Source organism: Daldinia childiae (assembly GCF_008694065.1).
Source record: "Daldinia childiae strain JS-1345 chromosome Unknown Scaffold10, whole genome shotgun sequence".
Classification (NCBI taxonomy): Eukaryota; Fungi; Ascomycota; class Sordariomycetes; order Xylariales; family Hypoxylaceae; genus Daldinia; species Daldinia childiae.
The window spans coordinates 192,668-218,487 of NW_022984651.1; the positions used below are offsets into that span (position 1 = coordinate 192,668).

A 25,820-nucleotide genomic window follows, 5' to 3' on the forward strand; every position below is an offset into this window, starting at 1 on the left:
GACCTTCGCCGGATTGGATAGCCCTTAAAAGATAAAACTTGAGTGAAGCGAGGGTATCTTGTACGTAGATAGATTTCCGGATTTAAATTTGCCATCGCTACGCCGCCAGCTACCATCGGTCAACCCACCAGGCACGAGCGCCAACGCCGCTCATCAAAACTTCCAACATCGTCTATGATCCACTCAACTCGCAGGCGCCCTTCACAGGCCCTATATGAACAGCTCCTCCCGCTATATCAGCCGCCGTTGGGGCCGCCCCGCTATTCACGAGTATACCCGCCGGATCAAAGGGTTGGTCAAGAGATTCTTGAGAAGCGCAGTAATCGGACTCCGTAGGCTCTTCCGAATATGTTTCGGAGCCCTCAGGTATAGGTACCATGGCTGATTTGGTCCATATGTGGATAGCTCTCGACCAGTCGAGCCCATCTATACACTTTAGGAGTGTGAGAAGTTAGTGATTATCCCTGTTAGAGTTAAATAAGATACCTGATCACGTATTGGGGGGATATATTGGCGACCATCTGCTTTATGCGTCGAATAATAAAAAGAGTAGAGAGATTGCAGATGTATACTTACTCCTCCTTTGACGGAGACAACATTCTTACCCTACATATCATTAGCGTATATATTACATATGTCACCAATAATATATATACACTTACCGGTGTCGTGTGAAGCAGTCTAGTCCCGCAGTTGCGGCAAAAATAACTAATGGAAATAAGTAAATTTACTGATCGTCGGCATTATAAGCCGAGGGAGAGGCATAGTAATTACCAATAAAGCGTGTGACCAGAAGGTGTCGGACGGCTATATCACCACCAGCGAATCAGTGAGTCATACCTCAAACCAGATATATGTATAGGTACATATTATAACTATATCGTAACATAGATACTCAGAAAAAAATAAATGAATAAAATACTCACGTATAGCACGACATCAGTTCAGCGCGAGGTAGAGGGAAACGGGGGAATATGGCGGAGGTGCCAAAGGCAGAGCTCGTTTGACGGCGACATTCGGCACAGTGGCAAATGTAGAGAGCCAAGGGCTTAAGCAGGGGCGTTTTAAACGCGACGGCACCGCATTGACAGCGGGCATCCATGGCTTATTTCCTTTTCGTCTGATATGTTTAAATAAGTGACGTTCCTATTCTGATGTTTCTTCGCTTTTTTTTTTCTGTTATGTCGTTCGTTATATTAGATACTAAGTGTGGACGTTCAGTATTCCCAATAACGTGAGACTTTGAAGAGTATGCTTGTAGAAGGTATGTACTTACCTAATATAACTGAAGTACTTGCTATAACTCTTTGGTATCTTTTGGGGCTTATTATGTCGAAAGTACAAGTAGCCAAGTCAATATAGCAAGTGGAAATTGAATCAATAACGGATGATAATTCCGGATGGAAAGAAGGACGCGGAGCTCAAAGCTTAACTGAGGAAGGTAGCCTAGCCTATCCCGGTCCCGAAAGTTAATTTTAGCGTGTCCCGATCCCCGCATATCGTGTGTTGCCCGAATTAGTCATCAGCCTTATACATAATACCGGTGTACTCATATTTGACAATTACGATTTTATTGGTACATGTAGTTATATGTTAATATTAAGTTTCTAAAAATTAATACAGCAGAGTATTTCATAATTCTACATATATAGTTTCTAGCTAAAATACGAAAGCGCGCCGATGACTTCACGATATCCCCTACAAGCTTGACTCCTCCTTATCTACAATGTTAGGGTTAGCCCCATTCTCCAAGAGAATCCTAGCCAATCTCCTGTTGGATTTCGTGAGAGCGATATGTAGCGGCGTCCTACCGTTGTTATCTTGAATATTCGGATTTCCCCCTTTTTCTAAAGCAGCTCTCGCTAATTCGATACCCCTTTCCGCGGAGACCATGTGTAGTAGTGTTCTACCATCTCTATCTCGGATGTTTGGATCTGACCCCTTCTTCAAAAGAACCTGTACCAATTCCGTGTCTTGTTTCATCGAGGCGATGTGTAATGGTGTTCCACCATTTTTATCTTGAATATCTAGGTCGCTCCCGTGTCTCAAAAATACGTCAATGAGTGTTTCGTACTCCCTCTGTCTGCGAGAAGGCACACTTGCGGCTTCGTGAAGAGGCGTTTTTCCTGTGTTATCCTGAATATTAGGATCAGCGCCATTCTCTAATAACACTTGTGCAGATTTAATCAGTATTCCTTGATGTCCCTTGATTACCTCGTGGAGGGCCGTTCTTCCTTCGTTATCCACGGAGTTAGCATCTGATTTATTTTCCAGCAGCAATCTTAGCACCATTTCCATTTTAGCGGCATTCGTTCTCCCGTCGAGATATGTTCCAGCCACGTGTATTGCTGTCTTTCCACCTTCGTCGGGGATATGAACATGAACCCCGTGTCTAATAAGTAATTCCGTTACACCAAGAGACTGGACCTCTACTCCCAAGTGTAATGCTGTCTGCCCATAATCATTTTGAATATTGGGCATTGCTCCTCTTTCTAAAAGTAACTGTACGACTTCTTCAGAGGGTGCTACTGATGCCAGATGCAAAGCTGTGTGTCCGGTCTTATCTTGTATATCTAAAAGGCCCTTTCCCCATATGGCTTCATCACAGCTTTGCCATGGGCCACACGAGTTGTTCATGGTCTTCGTATTGTCCATGTCACCAATTATCACGCTGGCTTTCCTGTTGAGCAACGACCGCATTATACCATCAAGTCCATGCTGCGCCGCCATGTGCAATACAGCTGTTCCATGCTTATCTTTTGCAGAGGCGTCGGCGTCTTTTTCAATGAGTAGTTGGACTAAAGCTTCAACTCCCTTCTTAGTTTCTTCGCATGGCGTAGGGTGTCCCCATGTAGTATGTTTCCACGCAGCGGATTCAATCCCTAGAGCTTCCAGTAATGCAGTCCTTCCAAGATTGTCTCTTGCATTAACGTCGGCGCCATTTTCTATCAGAAACTCCACGGTGACCCGGTCTCTTTTGGAAGCCATATAGTTTAACGCTGTCTTCCCGCGCTTGTCGGCTATTGCAGCGTTCGCCCCTTTCTTTACCAGTAGACGTACCACAGCATGATGATAATTCTCTGCTGCTCTAAGTAGCGCAGTTCGACCTTGATCATCCCTCGAGTCGATACTAGCTCCATTTGCTAATAATAACTCAACAATTCCTATGTTACCTTGGCCACATATTAGGTGTAGAGGAGTTTCTCTGTTTTGATCCTGTGCTGTTACATCGGCCCCCTTTTCCACAAGGTACCGCACCATTTTATCTTTACCAGATGAGGTAGCTTCGTGTAAGGCTGTCTTCCCGCGGTAATCTCTCGCTGTGATATTGGCGTCGTTCTCCATGAGAAGCTGCGCCACTGCTAGATATCCTAGAGAGGCTACGGTATGTAAAGGTGTTCTTCCTCTATGATCTTTCGTTCTAACATCTGCCCCTCGTGTTACCAGTAGTCGAATTATTCCCTCCTTTCGCTCTAAATTTTCTTTAGGTCGTGTTTCTGATAGGCTCCAAATGTCATCTTGGCCATTCCCTTGATGCGTAAGTATCACAAGCAGAAAATGTAATGGTGTCCTTCCGTCGAAGTCTTGAGCTTCTATGTTAGCTCCTTTATCTAGGAGCATATGCACATCTTCCTCCATTGCAAAGAATGTTGCATAGTGTAGGGGTGTCAATCCGTTATTATCAGGCGAGTTTACATTAGCCCCTGCGCCCATAAATAGCACGACTCTTAGCCCATGGGCTATGGCGTAATGTAGTGCTGTCCTACCGTCCTTATCCTTGAGTTGAGGATCAGCTCCACAGCTAAGAAGCAGCTTTATCACTGATGTGATCAATTCCGGCGAAGGATATTGGGGTGGGATATCTTGGCACTTGATTCCTCTGATCGATATATGCAACGGTGTTCTCTCGTAATGATCTTGGATATTTGGATCAGCATTTCTCTCTAGTAGGATCCGGATAACAGATTCATGCCTAGTCGCTGCTAAGTGTAAAGCTGTTTTCCCTTCGTTATCTTGAACGTTAGCATCTAACCCTTCTTCTAAGAGTAGTTCTACTACTCGGGCATGTCCACACTCTGCAGCCTTGTGTAAGACTGTAAAGTTGACATCCTCTTCAATATTCCATGTAGGGTTATTTTCAAGAAACAGCTTCATCCTAGACGCATCTCCCTGTCTTGCAGCTGAATGAATGGGCGTCTCCTCCCATATATTACGTTTATCTCGAAGTGCCCCTTTGGCCAAGAGTGCCTTAATCATCTCCTCTGTGCTCCCTTTAGCAGCTATATGCAATGGATATTCCATTTGATTGCTACAGTGAGCGTTAGGATCAGCACCGCAATCCAAAAGTAATTGTGCAATTGACTCGTATCCTTTAGCGATTGCTTCTCCTAGAGGGGTCTTTCCATGCATGTCTTGGATATCTATATTAGCTCCCTGGTCGAGTAATTCTTCAACCGTTAGCTTATGTCCGCCATGCGTCGCCCCATGGAGCGCTGATCGTCCTGCGTAATTGGTCAGGTTCAAATCAGCACCGAATTCGAGAAGCAGCGAGACAACCTCCTTATGACCCCTTGCTGCCGCCTCCGTTAACGGTGTCCGGAACCAATAAGATGGAGATCCGACATTAAGAAGAAAATCACGTCTTGACTCCTCTTCTAGTAATAGTTTGACTACTCTTATATGCCCGTATCTTGATGCTAATATGATACCCATCGACAACCGTTCATCGTCAATAGTTGATGCTTCAATAACTTCCCAGAGGTCAAATAGGCAAGCCACACTAAAAGGGCTTACTGAAGTTTGTTTCTCTTGCCATAATATTTGACTCGTGAAGTCCGCTTGTGTTAAACGGTACCAATGTCTATAATTACGCCTTCCGATTTTCTGAGGTCGGGAAAATACTCGTCTCCAATCCTTGAATGCAGCGGTGGCGCGACCTTCCCCTATAAAAGAGGAAAATAACGCTTTCAGGGTACCCTTGTTGTCTCTTCTCACTGAATCGCAATTTTGGCAATGAAAGGCCCAGTAAATTATTGCGTAACCTGCCAGTGAATTTGGCTCCAGTTCGAATTCGTTGCTTCTCAGCATTTGTCTAACGTTGGTCTGGAAGAGAACACTGAGACATGTCTCAGCAAGTAATGCATGCGCATCTACTGATTTATAATTGTTCAGTTTGTCTTTTTTAATAAATTCCAGAACCGAAAAATGCCTGAAATCGAAGTGATCGCACTTCTTGTTGAAAATTACCAGATGATGGCATACCCGAATAATCTCTTCCGGGGTAAGAGTAGTTGGGTTTACTTTCGACTTGACACAGACTGCAGCGATTAGGCTTTTGGATGGGAGAGGCGTCTTTGCCTCGGATAACCATAGAATAACACGCCTTGCAAGTTCTGCATATCGATCGCTCTTCACTTTTTCAAAAAGAGCATTATACATGTCTTCCAAACCTCTAGGAAGTTCATCTAGGGCCGTCTCCATACCGCCGTCGAGTGAGTTGCAGACATAGTCAATGGCGAATTCAATGTAAGCGAACCTATTGAATAAGTATAAGGTCAATTATTCGTTTCATACTGAGAGTGGAGATACTGACATTCCGTGAGCTTTTTCCATGAGAGTCGTTTTAATCTTCTCTTTTATCGTGTGTACTTTAGAGTTGTATCTGAGACGGCTCTCTACTTCAGTGCTGATGTAGAGCGACATGTCATCTTTTGTCTTCAAGGGATTGACTTTAATTCTGGGCCAAAGGTCAAGTGCATCACTGACTCGCATTTCTGGTCGGCTCGACAGGAGAACCTTTAACAGGCAGTTGGTCGTATCCATACGAAGAAGATCATTCAAGAAATCGAATAGAGTAGATAAGTCCTTTAGGCTTATCTCATCGAGAGCATCAATGATAATAGTCGTTTGGGTCTTGCCGTTAAGGCTGACAAGAGTCTTTATCATCCTTTTAGCTTCATCCAATGTGAGCAAATATTTACCACATAATTTTGCTGTCCATTGTTCTACCACCATATCCAGTCCCTTTTTGCTCTCTGATAGCTGTCTTAGGATGCTTCGAAGGATAGAATCAACGTTCGTTCCTAGTGTTCCTGAACAATAAAAGTAAGCCAGTGTGCCTTGGTTCTGTTTACCGTAAAGAGTTTTGATATGCTCGATCATAGTTGATCTAAAATAGTTAGCATACAAGTATAGCCACCTTAAAGGATAGGATCAAGTCTTTACATCAGAATGGTTTTTCCCGTTCCGACTGAGCCTAGGTTAGCTTAGATATATTGTGATTGACGTGAGGCTGTTGAAACACTTACGGTCTCCGGAGAGCCACAAAACTGAAGGGATTATTGCGGTCTGCCAGTATCTATATTCTGGTTCATCTAAAATCCACGTCCCAGGTGCTTGTCTCTCGGGTCCGACCGCCTTATCGCGGGCTAATTTATGATGGAAGCTAGGGTTCGTAGTTGAAATCCAGTCCAAAACGTCCCGTTTATTTTGTCCTATTCGGAAAGTAAGCACTCTCCTGCACTGGAATTTCTGACTTACTTCGAACATATTCATCAGTATATAACATTTTCTGGTTTATCTGATATATCGGCAAAGTTAGAGCTTCCGCTCTTGCTTTGAGCTCCTTGATCTGGGATGTATGACCTATAATACTATAAGCACAGTTATAACACAGTATACATCCATATTCCTACATTCATTCTCTATTAATGTCGTCCATCTATCCACCTCTTGGTCCTTACTATAAACAGAATCTTTGAGCTTCTTCAATGCGCTATCAGACAAAGGTGTGATGCTTTTGAAGATAATGCCTAAGCCGATTGTAAGATATATGCTGGGATTTATTCCAAAATAGGTTATAGGGGGGGCCCAATGGGAATACCTAGTTTCGTTTGGCTTTGAAAATTTCTCATTTCTGCTAAATACTCTATTATTGATTCGTATACGCCAACTACACATGCTTCAAGTTCGTCTAAGACGCTAGAAGATGTCGTAATAAATCGAATCTCGATTAGAGCATAACGTGCAAGTAGGTGGGTTAAATACTCAGCCCCATCAAGGACTGAGCCAGCTTTGTCTTTATAGTTGATAGCCATCTATGAAGATGTTAGCACACCGTCTAATAAACTGTCTGAATACCTAGGTTAAGACTTTACCTGAAACCAAAATGAAGTAGCTGCCCAAGCAATTGCTCCTGTATAGCTAGAGTTAGCAGGTATTAAACAGCGCAAGTACACTGACGGGAATTACCGTATCCAGAAGGGTCAAGTTTCAAGCCAGCATCCAAGAGCCCTTTTAACTGCATTATAGAGTTTATCGTTTTATGGATCTTATTCCATCCTACGTATCTTTTCTTCGAGGTTCCTTCACTATGTTCCAACAACTTTTTCCGGTACTCATTATACAGCTCAGTTGCTTGCTTAAGCACTAGACTGATGATCTCAGCATCTTCTGGCCTCGTTTTGATATCATCCCGAAAACTTGACGCCAGTTTTCGATTGGATTGTTCAAGTTTCTGGAGAGCCGCTTCCCAGAGATCTCGCCTAAACCTACATCTATTTAGTCGTCAGCTAAGTACTCTCAATATTATCATAGCAGTACCTATTTGGATACAGTAATTACTCATAATATCTTTTAAGGCTTACCTCTGTCGATTCGTATCTGATGACGGATTCGGAGATACCGGCACATTAGGGTCAACGTCCGGAATACCCCCTTGGCCAACTACCACTTCTTCCTGTGGTATCTCCATCATTACCCTATGAGACGCTTGGGAGAGTTGGTCGCATTTTAGACGATAGAATTCACATAATGAAGTAATCAAGGTAGGCTTAGCTACCGGAGGCCTCTAAGCCTCAATAAATCAAACGCTGGCTTACTTACGTGAGGCTGCAATGCACAGACCAATCAACTACCTGTGAGCCCAAGGTAATCTGCGTTGGCGTCTCTTGATTAGCTGCATGCGCTCTGAGTGTGGATTCCGGGTGATTATATTATAAGCATAACATTGCCACTCTTCCTTTTTCATAAATCTGCCTTGTCATCGTATACCAATAGGACAGCATATTGTAACGCCTCCAAATGTAACCCTACGGAACTAAGATGAGAACAGGTATGATAAATCTAGTTACACCGAAAAAGTGTCAAAGCAGGAAGAAAATGTTAAATAACTAAACTAGTTATCTACATAATCTTTTCTTTTTTGTAAGGGTATATTCCGTATGATACTTTTTTTTTTAAAAAAAAAATTTTTTTCTTGAAGCAAAACGCAACGAATAAAACATGGCGTATTTAGGTTTAGTTAGCGATCAGGCTTAGGAGTTTCAACTCGTTCTTTATTAAGAAAATATGGATAATACCTTTATAATAGGAGGTATCTAACACATGGTACTTGTCTTACGTGTGCCTCAGAAAGTGAATTTGAGGAGAATTTTGCATGGGATGAGTAGGTGAGTAGGCAGCTTTATTCAAAAACCTTAGGCTATAACTAACATCCCTTATTCTATTATTTTATGAAAAGCTATCTTAGGCACTTACAATGAATTCTCCGCCATATGCGTATTCGGGGTACGTGATACTCCCTACATGTTAATTACACTGAGCGATACCCTGCTATTCTGCTACTTCCTATATGCCTGCCAGGATTCTCTACAATATGGCCAGATTGTTGTCCATTCCTCAGGGAACCGAGTGGCTTAGATAAATGTTAACAATCGTGTCTCTTGAACGATAAATTCAACCAGCTGAGGCAGCGGAGAGGCATTCCCGGGGGTGATATCGACGCATCTGACGCCGGGATAACCTACTTTGAACAAAACGTTCTTCGGCATGAAAAACCACTTAGCCAGTAAATAAGTATTTTCTAACGTTGAGATCTCATGGAGCTGGTTTCATCATCTTAATTAGCATGCTTCTATTCCAGGATGGAGGACAACGTCTGAGAGACTAACGTGGCGGCGAAGACATAACTCTTTAATGAAGGGCTCATGTACTACAAGAAACAACGAAGGTAACACAATATCTATACCATATGCAAGTAGCAGTGCTATCCCAGCGCCGGTAGCGGGTATTCAGGCGCGGTGGGAGCCACTCATCGATCTTTTTCAGGTGAGTGTCATTCCGGTCAGCCTCGATCCCAAGCATGCCACACCGCGAGCTCGGGTCTTTAATGAATAAGAGGAAGGAAACAAGCCGACTAGCTAGAAGCCAAGGCCGAGAAGGTTTCCAGCTACACGTACGCTGACAGCTAAGTACTATAATTTCTAAGGGGAAAATTGATCACCTCGAGAAGGAAAGCAAGAAGCCCTCATAGAAGTGATAACTTCGAAAATACCCCCAGGCAGCGGACTTGAAATTGCGATCCTTTCCATCCGATCAGTCCAAATCAACGTATACACATGTAATGCCTTAAAAGGTTTATTTTATTTTCATGAGGACAGAACTAGGGAGAGCTTTCTAAATACTCGATACACATTAACTGGAAGATGGCTGATAAAGAAAAAGTTACTATCTATATACCCCGTAGCAGATCCCCACAGCCCCCGAATGAAGTTCCAGCATGCCAAACCCAAGTCACGAAGAAAATGAGGCCTATTGGTGAGACAGCGAAACTATTGAGCAATATATCTAAGCGATCAAAGAAAGGATGGGATGGAAATGGTAGCGAAAGCCTAGCAACAAAACATTATAGGTACGTGAGCGAAGTCAGTCCGAGATAGATGGAGTTGCAGCTAACACTCCCTACTAGTTACTTTAAGATCCAAAAAAGATCAACGAGTAGAAGTCAATATGATGCCAACCGAAGCAGCACCAGTGTATCCCCTGGCATCTAGGTGTCCAAGTAAACAAAAGCGCAGGTGTTATATCCTAGGTTTATAATTCCTTATAGAAAGTTGTATGGCGACGATAATCAACAACTAATTTTTTACAAATACAATTCATCATGTTATTTTAGTAGGACCAATTTAAGTATATCCTCATCAAATTTACTATAGCTTCGACCAGAATCATAACAAGATCTATTATGCCAGCCCGGTCTTCCCACCAAGCTTACCTAAGGTATGCTATTTTTCCACATTAATACGAACGTGGGGTATTATAAGAACGCATGCGAGCACATATACAACGGTAGTTAATAAAGGCGTAAGTTTATTATAGATTATAGACTGGGTCTCTCGGTAGGATAGGTTAAGTAAACCCGTATTTGATAGCTGCGTAGGTACTTACTACGCCGCGGCGGCGCAAACCGGCGGCCGGATCAGCTTCCCCAGACGATCTCCGGGAGTCTAGATCGTGCTCTAGGTCTATCTAGATCTCGCCTGCTTACCCCGTCCGGGCGCTCACAGTCCGTCTGCGGTCCCACGAATCTGGTTCGGCTCTGATAAGCTTATTGCCACGGCCAGATCAAACTGCTAGCCTGCCGTCGGTTCCCTCCAGACAGGACAGGACCCCTTATCTGACGACATCATCATGCCATCATTGGATTTGGGGAAGTGGGGAGGAAGCAAATAATACCCTGTGGATCTTGACGAAACTCTTCCTATAATCCTTAGCACGTCGAAATTGGCAACGTATTTACGAGGAACATCTTGCATCACTCATACATATTACCTATTACATACGACAACCTTTATTGGCGTATAACCTGCTAACCTGGGTAGATGCGTTGTCGTATGGCCGAGAAGGAGGAGGTAGCATGCAGTAATTCCACTATCCGTAAACCGACTAACGGCGTCGTCTCCACTTGCGCGGAATGGCACTAGGAAGATGCGACGTGCTGGCCGCCGGCGGGCAGATCGCTCTTAGCACTACGACGAGATCCATCAACGTGGATCTACGTAAAGGATATAATGTGTGTGCGAATGAGCGCATACATTAGGTTAGATACTTACTTACCTAGCTTCCAGATCTGGAGCCTAAACGGGACATTTCGAAATCGAATCACAAAACCCGGCCGAGAATTTTGAGGATTTGAGGATTTTGAAAAAAGGCCAAGTGCCTACATGTAATAAGGGGGGTTGGATGGGGGTTACTTGTTATTAGGCAAGGTACGGTGCCCCCAACTTATGTATTAACGTTGGACTTAACCCCCCAAATCCCTGAAAAAGACCGGCAGCGTTACACTACAACCGCTGCGCTGATCCGTCGACTTTTTTTTTGTTTCTGAAGAAAATCATCAATCTGAATTTCGTGCATGACGTCCACTAAGGATCGACCAGGAGAGAGATCTGCAAAAAAAAAAAGAAAAAAAAAAGAAACCAAAAAAAAAAGACCAGGTCCGGTCCCTCCAGAAAGGAAAAGACCTGCTACGATACCGAATGATTAGCGTCTCTGCTTTCCATTTCCACTCTACCAACTTACAGAATAGTCCGGGAGGTAGCACGCTAGGAGGAGACAATACCGGGGCTGCTACTGCGGGATTCCGCTAATTAATGTACCTTAAGAGGTGCTATGCTATGCTATACCCACGACATGCTTCGCACTCTTTAAGAGCTATATGTCATTTATGTTAATACCTAGTCGAACGAAGAACTCTGCAGGGGAGAGAGATGGGAGACAGATGTGAGGGAAGTTTGGATACCTAGGTAATTATGCGTCTCCTACCATATCGAAGTAGGTTGGTTATACGTGTTATAGTTGATGATGATGATGATGATGTAGACGACGTCCTATACACGACCTACCTACATACACTATTCCACTATGTCCATATGTATATGCTCCAACGCTAACTTGTACTTCTCATGTAGCACCTCTCGCCTGCGCATGTACCCATGTACGAAAGAGGCACGTACTATAGATGTATGCATCGAGGTACATCTTCATTTCACAATATCCCATACATACATACATACATACATACCTAGGGTAGGTATGTAGTACCTTAGGTATCCCATACGCAAGAGCACGCGAGGACTACCACGTTGTGTCTCGGATAGGAAATAGGAAAGTCTGCCGCCAAGCCGTCTTAGACCTCGGAGACAATCTCGATCTAAGCGTCTCGCACGAGGTCGAAGATTGAGATTTCGAATCCGATCTCTTCTATTCGTCTTCTGTCGTCATCATGATGATGGTTTCGCGCATCTGTCGAAGAAAAAACCTGGGAATATATACGATACCTCAGTTATCAATTGCTCTTCGTATACGCCGCTTGGTTCTCTTCTATTAATAGCAAACAGGCCGTCATGTCATGTTGTGCTCCCTTCTTTTTTTCTTTTTTTTTTTGAGTTCTTCGTTACGGTACTTTTATCGTCCAGCTTGCATATGGGCACGCATACACATACATATGTCACAATGGAGACAGCCATCTTCAAAACTCCAGGTTGCATAAATAAGGGCGTGCGGTACCATACCCGTTAAAGGGAAAGCTAGGGGGGTTTCGATAGATAGCGCAGATGCATGCGAGTCCATAGTGTAGCCTCCCCCCCTCCCCTCCCTCTTCAACCCTCGTCCTCTACTACCCACCTTATTTGTAAGGTCATGCATGATGGTAGACGCAGGTCCGAGAGGATGAGGTTAAGCGCGGCTCGCAAAGTTACAAACCGTCTAGGATCTTTTTTGGCGTGGTTCGTGATTAGCGCGGTCCTGTATTATGTAGTACACGCTGGCCTTTGGTTTGCAGTCTCGCGTGTACATATTACATAGTAGATACGGTACGACTATGGTACTAGTAAATGCGCGAGTGAGAAAGGGAGGGCAAAGTATATGGAGCCGCTGATTGCTAGCTTAGCGTTGCAGATAGTTAAGTTGGAATTATACTACATTGTATACTATATGGCATACTACATGGTATACTACATTATATGTATTGCGTAGTAAATGCTTGTTCATTGCCCAAGGTTGGTTAGCGGAAAAGGGGAACGAAATCCGGAGACGAAAGAGGGTGTACTGTGTAGTATCTTAAACTCTTAGCCCTGACGAGTATTATGTTAAGCTGGCTGGCTGGGGGGTTTTCTTTTCATGTAGGTATGCTCTATCATCGTCATCGCGTCAAGATCGAGGTCGCCGATCGTCATATCTGCATCTTAAAGTCTTCACCTGCACACCTTACGTACTATGGTAGCCTTGGATAGATTGCTTACCCATCTTACCCATCTTATCCCCCTACCTACCCACACCTATATGCCCCATTCAGTAATGCGGTACGTATTCCGCTGGTGTGATCGTCGATCGAGGAGAGTCCTTGGAGAGATCACTTTAGGATCTCGGACTAGCAGGGTCCAATGGTTCATTGCCGGGATATGGTTTCTAACTCTACCACGGCTGATGTTCGAATCTCTCGTCAGCCGTTTCTTGCTTTCCCTCTCTGTTACCCGGTTAAGAAGAACCCCGTCTCACCCGATAAAATCTAGATCGGAATCGTGACCGGATCCTTCCCTTTTTTTCAGCTCCCGTGAGCGCGCATTATTAAATTTTAGCTGCTCTTGTGACATCCCTATACGGAGTTTGACGTCGTCTTCATCATCCTTATCCATCTCCGCCTCCGGTGGATTAGCGAGACACGGATGCGCGGTTGTCGTGTTCGTCCCTGGAAGATAAGCACTAATGCCGGTAGCGAGAAGCCTATAGGCGACGAGGCGTACGAAGCCGGTGTCATCGTTCGAACCTCTCATAGTTGGTGATGAGGGTAAGGTAAGGTAAAGTTGTGTCACCACTCCCTCTTCCGGAAAGTTAGCGTCGTTGCGCATGCAAGTGATATCGCATTGGCGTAGACCTACTACGTAGGCCTTGGTATCGGGCGTCAGTAGGTCCCTCTATAGCTTTATGTACCTCGTGCAGGAGACGGGACTACGTCCTTTTGTCTAGGTATTACCTACACATTACCTACATATTACCTACCTAACCTACCTCTACACATACAATACCTTAGGTACTCAAGTAATACTCTCAAGTCGAAGGGGGGAGGGGGGGGGGTATCAGGGGGTATCAGTCGCAAGGGCTGCTTAGAAACCAATCCGTTCTGTATCCAACCTTCGCCAAGACATGCAGGTAGCCTCTCGTGGTAACAGCCTAGACAAGGAGTATCTCTTTATTCATGTTTTACTCCTAAATTAGCTCCGTCAGGACCACAGTGGTGGGATCGCGTCCTCCTGCAGCTGCGGTCGCACAGTCAACGTCAGATAAGCTGGAGAAGCGAAGTGATAAATCACCAGTCAATCTACATATCTGCCGTATCTGCACCGGATGTCACAATTCCCCACTGAGACACTAAGAGGACATGCGCATATGAGCGTACTCGGCCCGCGTCTTAAGAGACACCGAAACCGAGTCCCTCCGTAAAGTCGAACAAAGTCCGGATGTGTCCATTTTTGTCGTAGAACAAACAAGCTAGATGCCATGTGGTAATCGGAATATTGCAAACGTAGATAACCGTTGTAACCTTCCGCCGTATCGGGTACGTGATCTAGATCTGTACCTACGCGGTAACCAGCAAGTACCAAGCTAGCCAAGCCGTTTGCCGCGGCACGAAGACTTAGAAAGGCGATGGCCTAGGGACCGGGTCACATCGAGCACGATCACGAATTCAGATGTAATTGCGGGGTTTACCCATAAGTAATCTACGCAGGCTCAGGGCTAAGACGACATAGGAATGGGTTGACTTTGTGCTAAACGTTAGGACGGGTGGAGTCGACGTCTTTCGATCCTCTTTGGACTCCTCTCTCTTCCTAGTATTCCGGGAATTTCCCCTCATCAGTCATCTCGCATGGTTCCAGGTGGGTGGCTTATGCGTTTCGCTAAGTCCAAGCGAAGAGCATCGCCCCGAGATGACCGCGACCCAAGATCTGGAATGATCCGGGGCATTCCTGGCTCCAGGTAGGATGGATGGGTGACAGGCATATCCCGCAGCAGCACGAGAGCGTATTTCGATAATTACTGCGTCGGTAACCGAATCTTAGCGAGCGTAGGGCCGAATCGCCCGGCTTATCTAAGGTCCGCATTAGACTTAAGTCTCGTCACGATATCAGATAGCTGACTCTAGTCGAGCAGCAAGTCGTCGTATGGGGAAAAGGCGGTTTGCGCCCTCAGCTGATGAAGCCTGAGTATATACAACTAGCTACCCTAGCCTTACCACGAGGTATAGAATGTGGTAAGGCTGGATAGTCTAGACTCGACCTAGATGATGACGAGTGATAGCCGTATTTAATAACGAAAGAGTCAAGTGGTATATTTCACGAGGGGGCGCAAACGAGTCGTTAAGGGATCCGACTGGGTCGCGAAGGGACCTATGAGGATGGAAATGCAGAGCCTCTCAAGCTTGGCATGGTCAAAGCTGGGGGTGAAGAACCCCTCGTTCATCTTGCGTGCTGACATAGTGCTTAGCAGTTCTTACGCGATGCTCTAGAAACCCCTGAGAGACTGTTGCCGGCCATGTTGTGCAACACCAAGTCTCCTGAGGGGATCCTCAGATGGTTGATCTCGCGTTCTTTTCAGTCGCATTTAGCATATGCCGTGTCGTCCCCTTGTTTGTTGTACCACAAATATTCCATATCGCGGGGGTGTCGGATCGGTAGCTTAGGGGGTTAGGTCGTATCCCATCGACGTCTGGGATAGGTAATAAAAAGTGCAAGTCACACCACATCAAAAATCTTACTACATGTATGTATATGTATATGCAGTACGACGCACTCTTTTTTATTCTCTCTCTCCTCCCCCCCTAGTCGGCCAATGTCCCATTACGTACGTAGTTGCATGTGAAGAAAAAAAAGAAGACCCTTCAGATTTATTATTTTGTTTCTTTTTTTTTTGTCTTCTCGGCTTCGCATTGGTCTCGAATCGTAGCCCCTCTAATACATCTATGAGGAATCCGAAGACGTCCATGCAGACTAGAGTCACAATCTATTCCCTATTTTTGCCCTCCAACCAAATCCATCCCTGACATCTTCACACACATTAATCCGTACCAACCATTTTGCTTTTGGTCGAAATCGAGCGCGAAAAAAATAAATGCTGCATGCCGAATTATGCGACGCGAGAGAAATATAGGAAATGAATATGCTACCTGCCCGTCCCGTAGAAGCCGTCTGATTAAGTATCGCACGGCAACCGCGCGAAAATGAGTTCTCTCTAGCTCATTCGCCGTCCACTATGCTAAAACCCTAAAGCCGTCAACTTATTACTCGGGTGTGCTAAAAAGCCCGTCCTCCGCCTTCTCTGACGAAGAATTAATACCAGGTACCGTTTTAAAAGGGGGGTTCATAAAATAGCCGATGCCCAACTATGTCCAAAAAAAAATTCCAAGACCAATGCCGTGTTATAGGCTGAAAGCTATTGGCCGCAATCCATGTCTCAGGTAGCGGTCCTATACCGTATGAGTACCGTTTTGACCTCTTCCGATAAGCCCCTTCGGTGAAACGAATCGTAGATATAACATTCATGAATCGTAAAATGCGTAGCCTCTTGTCGGGAGGCCGTAATCATTCGTGCTAAAATAGCCGAATAAAGATCCGTGACGGAACAGAACCCCCACGTGCCACTAGGATAGTCCCGCAACCACGGCGATCGGCGGGATTTCTCTCTCGTAGTCAAGAAGCAGTTCTTTCTCGGAATATTTGGTGCGGTGGTTGCGCAAGGCCAAGGCGTTGCTGATCATACGTTCGAGATCATCATGTCGAGGCGAAGGCGTCGCAATGCTGTTGCTCCTTCTAGGACGAGGAGACATACGCAAGGCGTCGTTAGCATCACCATCGGGTCGACTACCCCAAGAGGTCTATCGCCGTATTAGCATTAAGATTAAAAGTCCAATGATTTGATATATGCCTTACCATATTCAAGGTTATCAGAGCGTATAGCTTGATCAAACCGTGGAAGTAGCCGAATATGATGGAGACAGGGAGGAAGATAATGTCGGTCGGGTTACGTCGAAAGAGTCCGATTAGCTTGACCACCTTAGTGAAAGCGAACATGTAGATAAACTGAGCCCAGAACAAGCGCTGGCGAACTTCCAAGTCCCAACCCTCGGTGCCCCACCAGAGAGAAGCCAGTAAAAGGGGATCAACGAGGAAAGCTAGGGAAGTAAAGGTTGCAATATGAAGAGCGTAAGTGGACCATGGTTGTTGACTAAGACGAAAGACGATAGTTAGTTTATGAAAAAAGCAACCTCGTTGGGGTAGTTTAATGTTACAAGAGGACAGGGGGACAAGGGAACAAGGGGACAAGGGGAGAACATATGGGGAACAGGGGTTTAAACGAAAAAGGGCAGTAAGAAAAACTTACGTAATCACATATCTCTCTCGAACCAAACTCGTCCAGTTGCTTCGCCAGTTACTTCGCGCCCATCGCGAGCACTGATAGAGAAATTTAAGGCCATTTTCGAGGGTAGTCTCGATCTCACATTCGCGTTCGTACTGGATCCAGGTCTTCCATTGGTGGCTCACCAGCCAGCGGGTCACGAAATTGTCGTCGTCAGCGTTCAGGATATAATCGCGCCATCGCTCGGTCTTGAACCCCTCCAAAAAGTCATGGCTCGACAAGATTTCCGATCGGTAAGCCCCGGTACGGCCAGACATACAAGAAGTTCCTCCGTCAACATTGTGGGTGGCTGAGATCTCGAAGTTGCGGCGCTCGATGTAGGCTGCTCCGAGCCAGTTGAAGATCTGGGTCGACAGGGATCCGTCCGGCTCTCGGCGTACACGTTGGCAAGTGCCAACGCCTCCGATCTTCGGGTCTTCGAAGGGAGCAAGGATCCACGGGATGAGAGTGGACGGCCAAGTAACATCGTCATCTGCCATAATAGTAATTTCGGTCCTCACCTTGGGAAGCGCCTCGCAGACTTGAAGTCGCTTGTTGGCAATAGGCCCGGACAGCACGCGAATATTAGAAGTCGAGAGGGTTTTCACCAGTCTTTCCAGCGCCGCGTGCTTATCCAACGTTGTCACGAGGATCAGTTCATACGGTCGACAAGCCAGGATGCTCTCCAGTGAGGGACGAAGCTCCTCGAAGGCGTTGTGAATGGTAGGAATAATGACCGTCACGTCATTAGAGCAGTATTTAGGCTTGATGGGAATAGGCTTCGACTTGTAGGTCCAGTGGCTAACCACGTGAACGACTAGACGCAGGTAGCGGTGCACCCTGGTAGAGAGTTAGATATTTCAGAACATGGACCAGAAGTTATCTAATACAAGAAACCGCAGCAATTGTGAATGCGCATAACTTACCACAAGAGCCAGAAAGTATACCACCAGAAGTTTGGTGATGAAAGAAAGCTAAGGGGCACGTGAAAGAGGCCCGGCAGGGGTGTGGTGATGCCCATCGTGGATAATTCTCTCCGGGAGAAAGATGAAAGATCCAGATAAACGTATTAATGTATTGTGACGTATTAAACGTCGTTGTCAAGAATTCTATTAGGAAAGGTCCAAATTGGTCCAAAATTTTATTCCTGTTTGTTCTTATTTTAACTAGGAAGTTTGTGAAGGCGCGTTGCTTTTGCGTACGAGCCGGTCGTCTGAGTGATCTCCTGGGAAGAAGTTGACAAATCCTCACCAGGTGTCTATCAGTCGACTTCCAAGTAACTAGATGTATGGAGTCAGCTGTTTGTTTGTTTGGTTTTTGATTTTACCTCGGAAAGAAATACGAGCAAGGTAAGTTCCAATTTGCGGAGAGGAACTAGGATGTAGTTGGTTCGTTGTAAGAGCCGCAATAAATAGAAACCACAGCCCCTCCAAGCGGCAACCGCAAACAAGTGACCAAGCGAACTTGCAAAGCGGAGCAAGTGCGAAGTGATATGCGTATTCGGGGAAACGGTAATGACGGGGCAGAAAAGTGAAAGAATGGACATTAGTGACTACTTACCTATTTAATAGTTTAAGACGTGACGTGTGTCTATCTTCCGAGATCTGGACTCAACGAAGTGAAGTCACGCGTAATAAGAACGGGGAAGAGGGGGGGGAGGGCATAAAAATCAGACGAGGCCCTTCTTTGCGTCTATGATTGATAGACGAAATTAGGAACAATAGACGAAACCGGGACTTATGCAACGGTGGCAACTATTAGTAGTCCCTTGTAGCTTGAGATCTCCGATGAATGTATTGTAGACAACGACAGAAAGAAGAAATCCCCGAATCCAAGTCCTCGAAACGAGAGTTTGTCCTATCCACCGGACGAGAAGAACAACCTCGAGCTCCCTTTTGTTTCTTTTCCAGGCGAGGTAAATCTAAGCCGAGACGGAGGCAGGGCCGGTAACAACAATATAATACACAACAGACTAAAGGAAAACCCTAAAGAAAAGAAGCCATTACAATGATCAATGGGCTTCCAGAGGACACAGGAGAAGTCGTCAAGATGAAGCCAGCGGGCCAGACCCGGGAGAGGAGGCAAGGATATATAGGCGATGGACCCATATGAACATGACCCCATATGAGGAAAACGGTCGATGTGTATACCTACCTTAACTATTTCCCTTTCCCCTACATACATACGTAAACGATGAACTATGCAATGGGACATAATTATGGGGTTATAATATGGCTAAGAAGATAAGTAGGGGGCATAGCAAAGTACGAAGAGACATGTAGGCATATGTAGGTGTATGTAGGCATGTAGGCATGTAGGCAGGTAGGCATGTAGGCAGGTAGACAGGTACCGTACCTACATACATGAGGTAGTCTCGTACATGCGTACATATGAGTAAATACACGAAATAAGTAAGGGTAGTTAGTGGAAATGTAGAGTAGTGCTTAGATCGACCCGTATGCAGCTTGTAGATGATGGGAACAGGTACCTTGCCAGAAAGAAGACATGGAAGTGCGTATAGGTTAATAATACTTTGGGACCTTGGGTCCGACGTGCATATTATTATTACAATACTAAAAACGAAAGCGAGAAAATAAAAATAAATAAATAAAATCTAAGAGCTTTAATCTTAGACCACGAACTAAAAGGGGAAAAGAAGAGACATAAAATGATAAAAACCGAGCATATGAAATATAATATACTGTATTAATTTCAAAAGGGACGTCAAGGCCGAAACAACCTTACAATGCTACCTGCCCAGGCTAGGTACCAAAGGATGTTGATGTAGGTTAGAGAGAGAATAGGAAAACGGTTCCAATGTCACATAGGTTATAATAGACACCCCGAACTGCCTATCAAAAGTAGCTGGGAAAGTTAAATACAACCGAATAAGAAACGAGACACAGACCGAGAGAAAAACAGGAATGGTAAAATTACTCCCCTTTTTTTTTTTACGATTGTTTATTTTGTTCTCTTCAGTTGGTACTTCTCGAACCGATTGAGAGAGCGCGTGACGGTTTGAGGTTAGAGGTTAAGAAAAAAAAAAGAAGTGACTGGACTTTTTAGTTAGAAGAGGAGAACCTGAAAAAAAATTCATGGTTTTCCGGAGCCACCTATTTCCAGTTTGACCAGTTGCAGAAGCGGTTGCTGCTAAGAAATGTCCGGTTTTGGAGGTTGGGGTCGGGGTGGGCGTACTAGATTTGGCTAGCTGGGGCTGGGGCCAATGTGGAACGGGGATTATACTTTATGGACATATGTACCTCCTACTCTAATTCTCTATTAACTCTCAGGTAACTGAAGAAAGCTCAACGGCAAGGACGAGGGATAATGGCGGCGCAGTGGATTGTAAAGTAGGTACCGCATGTAGTGGGCATGGTAGACAGGGAAGGCGTAGTGGGGTTTATGTTTACAGGGCACCGGGGGGTGTATAGATGTAGATGGTACTGGAGCTCTCTAAAGTTTAGAAGTCTAAACCGCGTTAGTTCGATAGCAAACTTACAGCTGCACTAAACCAACTACTTAGGTAGGTTCTTCACAGGGCTCTTTAAGCGGCTACCGTAGCGAAAAGCACCTAAGCGGAGCACCGTGCAGCGCGTATCCAAGCTACCTAGAGATGCCTAGGCTATACTTTGCAGACTAAAAAACTAGAAAATGGGGTCAATTCAACATACCTAAGAAAAAGTGCTATCTTTTCGGGTACTTGGCCGGTACATTACAAGACTTAGACGAATACTTGCAATACAACCTTAAACCTACAAGACGACCTACCGAACCTACCAGGTCTACCAAGACCTGCCAGACCTACTGGATCTCATCCCATCGTGCGGCGATACGCTTACAAGAATACGAATAATTATGCGTAAGAGATGAATGATAGTGACCTGACTTTCTATCATCTGTATATTTTTCCCTTTCATCTCACTGGTGTACCAGAATAGAAACACGAGATTCGTAATTTATATGTAAGTGAAGGGTTTCCCTCCGAAGTTCGCATGTATGGTTGACACATTAAAAGGGCTATGATAGTAGTATGCGTAGCATATGTAGGTAAATGTTGGCAGATGTTGGCATATGTACGGTACATGGCTCAATCAGGTCTTCCTAATTGATGATTAAACACAGTCAGCGCGTACGGACTGAACGAGCTCGTGAGAGTGAGTTCGGCCCTGTCACTGGTGGGAGCTGATTCTGGGACCCTACGGCTCGCAAGTCACTAAGACCTGTCGAGCCGACTAAAGATCCCGGGTCTCAAGCGAATCAGACTCGAGATGTGCTGCTGTGGAGCGTAAATCGATCTTCACAAAGAACGGCTCCGTATACAACTTCGAACGATCTCGCTCTTGGCGATTGGCTAGAGGTTCATCCGGGCTGTCTACTAGTGAACTTAGCGCTGATCTGTAGCCTCCACGATGGACGCTATCAGTGGGATCAATGGGCCTAGGATTACGAAGGTGCTGGGGAATTCCTTGTGCGATGGCGAAAGCACGAATTCCCGCCTGCTGAATGGAGGGAAACATCCTATTGCTCCTCTAGATGTTATATGAAGATCTAATGGCCAAGACATGGGCTATAGTAGCCGCGCGAGTAGAAGATCCGAAAGCTTAAAGCGTGCGGCCCCCAATATTCTTTAATACCTATAGCAGCTAGCTATAAGTATTCATCATTCGTCAATATTTATCAAACGGGTAACCCTACCGGCAGCATCAGCAGCAGCGTGCCGGGTACCCAGTTAATAAATCCAGGTTATAAGATAGGACATGACATATATCTCTAGAGTCGTCGTCTGGAAAAGCTTCCTCGGTTCCGCTTGTCCATGATTGCAACGCGCCCTAGACATACGAGAATCATTGCTGTCCCCTATCAGCGCTTGATAATACGTATTATACTACTTAACCTCGTCACGGCCGTCTGTCATTGGAGAAAGCGTGACGACTTTGCGTCTACGTGGACGTCTGGAAACACTGGGTCCGACGAACCGTCCCTGTAAGTAGCACGGGTCTCGCCAGATTTTGGGTTGGATTCGATACATCATTTTAATTCACGGTGATCTGGAAAATTCCATTCACGGCGGGTTTTCCAGAATTCGTGGCGTGGTTGGCTCCATGCAGAAGCAACTGAAACCTCTGCGTGTGCGCGTTGCTATAATAACGATCTACTAGGAAGTAGTACCGGGTTGGTCCGGCCCCCCGTGTGTTGAAGTTACACTGTCGCCCCTCCGTATGTTGGTTCAGACGACGATACCTGCATATATGCTCGTCGTCGGTGGTACTTATATGTCAACCCCCACAGATTCATTATGTAAGGCAGTGGGAAGTTCCATATCAAATACCGTATGCGCGTATGTACGTGCGCATAGCTTGCAAGTATAGCGTATAGCGTATAGAGTATAGCTTGGATAGCTTCTCCTATCGCCGTTGCTGCTGGTCTCTTGTTCTGGAGTTGACGTTTGCCGGCCACTTACACGACACCCCGTTCTCGAAATTGCGCATATGATAGAGGTCGACTAGCACACGTCCCGCTTGCCGGAGTGTCGTGCTATTGTCCCGCAAACTGCGCCTACGCAGCCACCCCCTTAAAGAAGATGCTAATGATACCTATTAATCGCGATAGTCAACGTAACGTATCGCAGCACAGTATCAACGCGCCCTTAAATTTTTTTTTTTTAATATTATTATTTTTCGCGCCTCCCCTACTGACAAGGGAATAGGGAGAAAAAAAATTCAAATAAGAATCTTCTTTGCTCAGGAATAGGTGATAAGATGAGATGTGCATGCGTCCTTGCCGCAAAGGCAGGCAAGACATTGGAAGCCATGAAAAGTTGAGGCTTGGTTGTCATTCTGCGAGGTGTTATTATTCCTCGCCGGTGCAACTTGCGTGTATTTATTTCCGGTAGAGTCGCAAGATTTAATGCAGCCTGCAAGACCAAACAACGACCTGCCGATTGAAGACTGCTGCCGACAGGGTTCGATGGCCGTCATTGTCCCCTATCCTGGTTTTCGAGTTATGATATACCATTTAGATCAATCGGCCGATAATAAACAGCAAATGTGCGCGGGTCGGCCTCGCCAAGATTCCCCAACTTGTCCAAGTAGCATTACAGGGGGGTGGGAAGCACAGCGCCGTGACACCCCCGACGATGATCTCGCCCGTTGTTACACGGCGCCGAGCACTACACGACAGAATCGCGCAAATAGGAAAAAAGACAAAAGATGAAGCAGACTTCCCCAGCCGAAGACCCCCATAGGTATCCGCCTTGTGGGCGAGAGAGAGTGGGCGCCGCATAGCACAGCGTCACACGACAGCGCCCCTGGAGAGGTCCCTGACGAGGATCCGTGAGCGTCCTGTCCGTCAGCGACCGTCGACCCGGGATATTAGGAGAAAGCTGAGGCTGGGGTAACCTGGGACGATCTCGAGCCATTGGCCAATGACCTGATTTACCGTACCGGCATGCAATATCGGGCCTTGTTCCTAGTCTACTAGCATGGTTCCCGGCGTGCTCTGGCGCAATCCAGATTCGGTCAGCGTCATGTACCTTGCTGGAATATCATTTACAGATCCATCTCTCGCAAGCCGCAAATGTACATGCAGACTACCTAGGTATGTAGATCTCTCGTTTCTTCGAATCTTGATTTCCTATTCCAACGTATCTGCCGCGGAAGGGCAGTGCAACGCCTTCCTGTATGACCTACATACATGATGCCATACGCCAGGATACGCCCAATCATCACGGTCCTATAGTGTAACCGTAGTTGCATCTCAACCAAAGTCGAGCGACGACAGTTGAAATCATTACGATGGTCGTGGTGGGATGAGGGGTGAACCCGAGGCTCCGAGCCCCACGTATTCCATCTTCTATTATACAAGACTAGGTGCGTGTCCTCTTGGGAGACGACGGCATTTGCCTTCTCGTGCCTAACACGTTTATTATATTCGTTTAGTTACGTACGGATGGGTAGACGTTTTTGAGTGACGTATCTGCGGCACGGTAGGACGACAGCCGGGCGTCTTTCTAGTATTCTTGGTTACCTCTCTCTCTTCTCAAACTATTACTACTCGAAGATGAAATCGACAAAGACTTGTTCGTAGCGTGGGGATGATGCTGTACGTATAGATGCAGCTCGACGCTTTGGGGACGAACCCTGGGTCCCTAATAAGCCGTGACCATGCTAGTCATCCCAGGGATTGGCCTACGTAACATACATACATAAGTTTCAACAAACCTTGAGCCGGGTAGTTCCACGTAACACCATATAGCTCTATTCCTAAACCTTTTTTTGATTAACCTTTCCTTTCTCTCTCCTGTCCTTCGGTTGTGAATCCCGTACTCCTGGTATGATCGCCGATGAGGCTGCTAGAGCCGTAGATGTACTCCCGCGCCCCGTCCGTCGTCTGCTTTCATTTCTAGCGTATCATCAAACCATGCCCGTTAAGAGAGCCCAACCGCGGAACCTCACGAAATCTAATAACGCTTAGGCATGGCGTGTCTTGCATGTTTTCCGGAATGGCACCCTAATCATACCGGATATCCAACAAGCTTGAATCGGGGCTCGCCTGAGGCTGGCCAACGTCTAGAATCATACCAGCTACCTCAGAGGCGCGACCGCGCCGGTTGTATGATGCCTCTATCGAGCAGGGTTTCGTATGTATTACTACTCTACGGTACTATGTAGCCGGCGAATCTCCTCGGTCAAGCTAGCTACTTGCATACCTTAGCCTCCGACACCGTTGTCGACATGTCGAATTACTACTTGAATCCTAGATGACCGGCGTATATGGCCTTGCTATTCAGCCTAGAGACCTTTTTGGCTTGGCCAGGATCTGAATGCTTAGATTAACGCCATATTATTCAATCAACATTCACTAAATGGTTATCCAACTCCGTTTATGATTTTCGCCGTTAGGACATAATAGTACCTATAATATAACACGCCGGTTACGAATATCCTAGATTTCGTTATCGCGGCTCTCGCGAATGGGTGAGCTCGAGGTATGTACAGAGTAACTCGAAAGACGTCCGCTGCGTTATACGTATCGTATTAGCGAGCCCCCCGTCCGCGTTTATTCGCCTCTGACCTCCAGGGAGCTACCGTAGAACAAGGGGGAGATACGCATGTATCAATTATCAACTCGCCATCTCTTTAGTGCTGTGATGATCAGGATCTTCCCGCGGCCATTTTTAGCGACGGAGTGATTGTGGAGAAGAGGAAAAAAAAAAAAAGGACCAGAGAGCACTGTTGCTATTGTGGCCCCTGACCGGTCGCCCACTGACCGAGCACCCAGACCGAGCGGACAGGCCCATGATGGGGCTCTTCCACCGAAGGAACGTGCCCATCGCTTCTCTTACCATGGTTCAATACGCATCCAAGCTATGTACCTACATTTCAGTCGAACGAGGGATTCTTCCATCTTCCGTAAACGAAAGCATCCTCGCAGAGAAGGACGGCAGAAAGCGTGGAAGCGCTATTAAGGGGTTGCCAAATCGGTGAGCTATTTCCGGTAAAAGGTGTACAGTTCTAAAATTGCTCTTCACTATCGGCAACTTTCGAAGCGATCGCGAAGACATTTTCTTCCTCCCACTATTAGCAGCTTCG

General features: G+C 45.8%; 3 protein-coding genes across 3 annotated transcripts; all 3 read right to left on the minus strand.

The window, feature by feature from the left end:
• Positions 1 to 172: 172 nt before the first annotated feature.
• Positions 173 to 1,102, minus strand: GL218_07796 (glutathione-dependent formaldehyde-activating enzyme; the record flags this gene model as incomplete). The annotated part of the gene is made up of 5 exons (XM_033584569.1): positions 173 to 433; positions 577 to 606; positions 663 to 708; positions 775 to 807; positions 927 to 1,102. The coding sequence occupies 5 exons, from the start codon at positions 1,100 to 1,102 to the stop codon at positions 173 to 175; spliced, it is 546 nt and encodes a 181-aa protein (XP_033441184.1).
• A 596-nt stretch (positions 1,103 to 1,698) lies between these two features.
• On the minus strand, positions 1,699 to 4,713 carry GL218_07797 (Ankyrin-1; the record flags this gene model as incomplete). The annotated part of the gene is made up of 3 exons (XM_033584570.1): positions 1,699 to 2,258; positions 2,706 to 3,428; positions 4,074 to 4,713. 3 exons carry the CDS (start codon positions 4,711 to 4,713, stop codon positions 1,699 to 1,701), a joined length of 1,923 nt encoding a protein of 640 aa, XP_033441183.1.
• Positions 4,714 to 16,474: 11,761 nt separating this feature from the next.
• GL218_07798 (glycosyltransferase family 2) lies at positions 16,475 to 18,250 on the minus strand (the record flags this gene model as incomplete). The annotated part of the gene is made up of 4 exons (XM_033584571.1): positions 16,475 to 16,708; positions 16,764 to 17,058; positions 17,215 to 18,069; positions 18,156 to 18,250. 4 exons carry the CDS (start codon positions 18,248 to 18,250, stop codon positions 16,475 to 16,477), a joined length of 1,479 nt encoding a protein of 492 aa, XP_033441180.1.
• Positions 18,251 to 25,820: the final 7,570 nt, after the last annotated feature.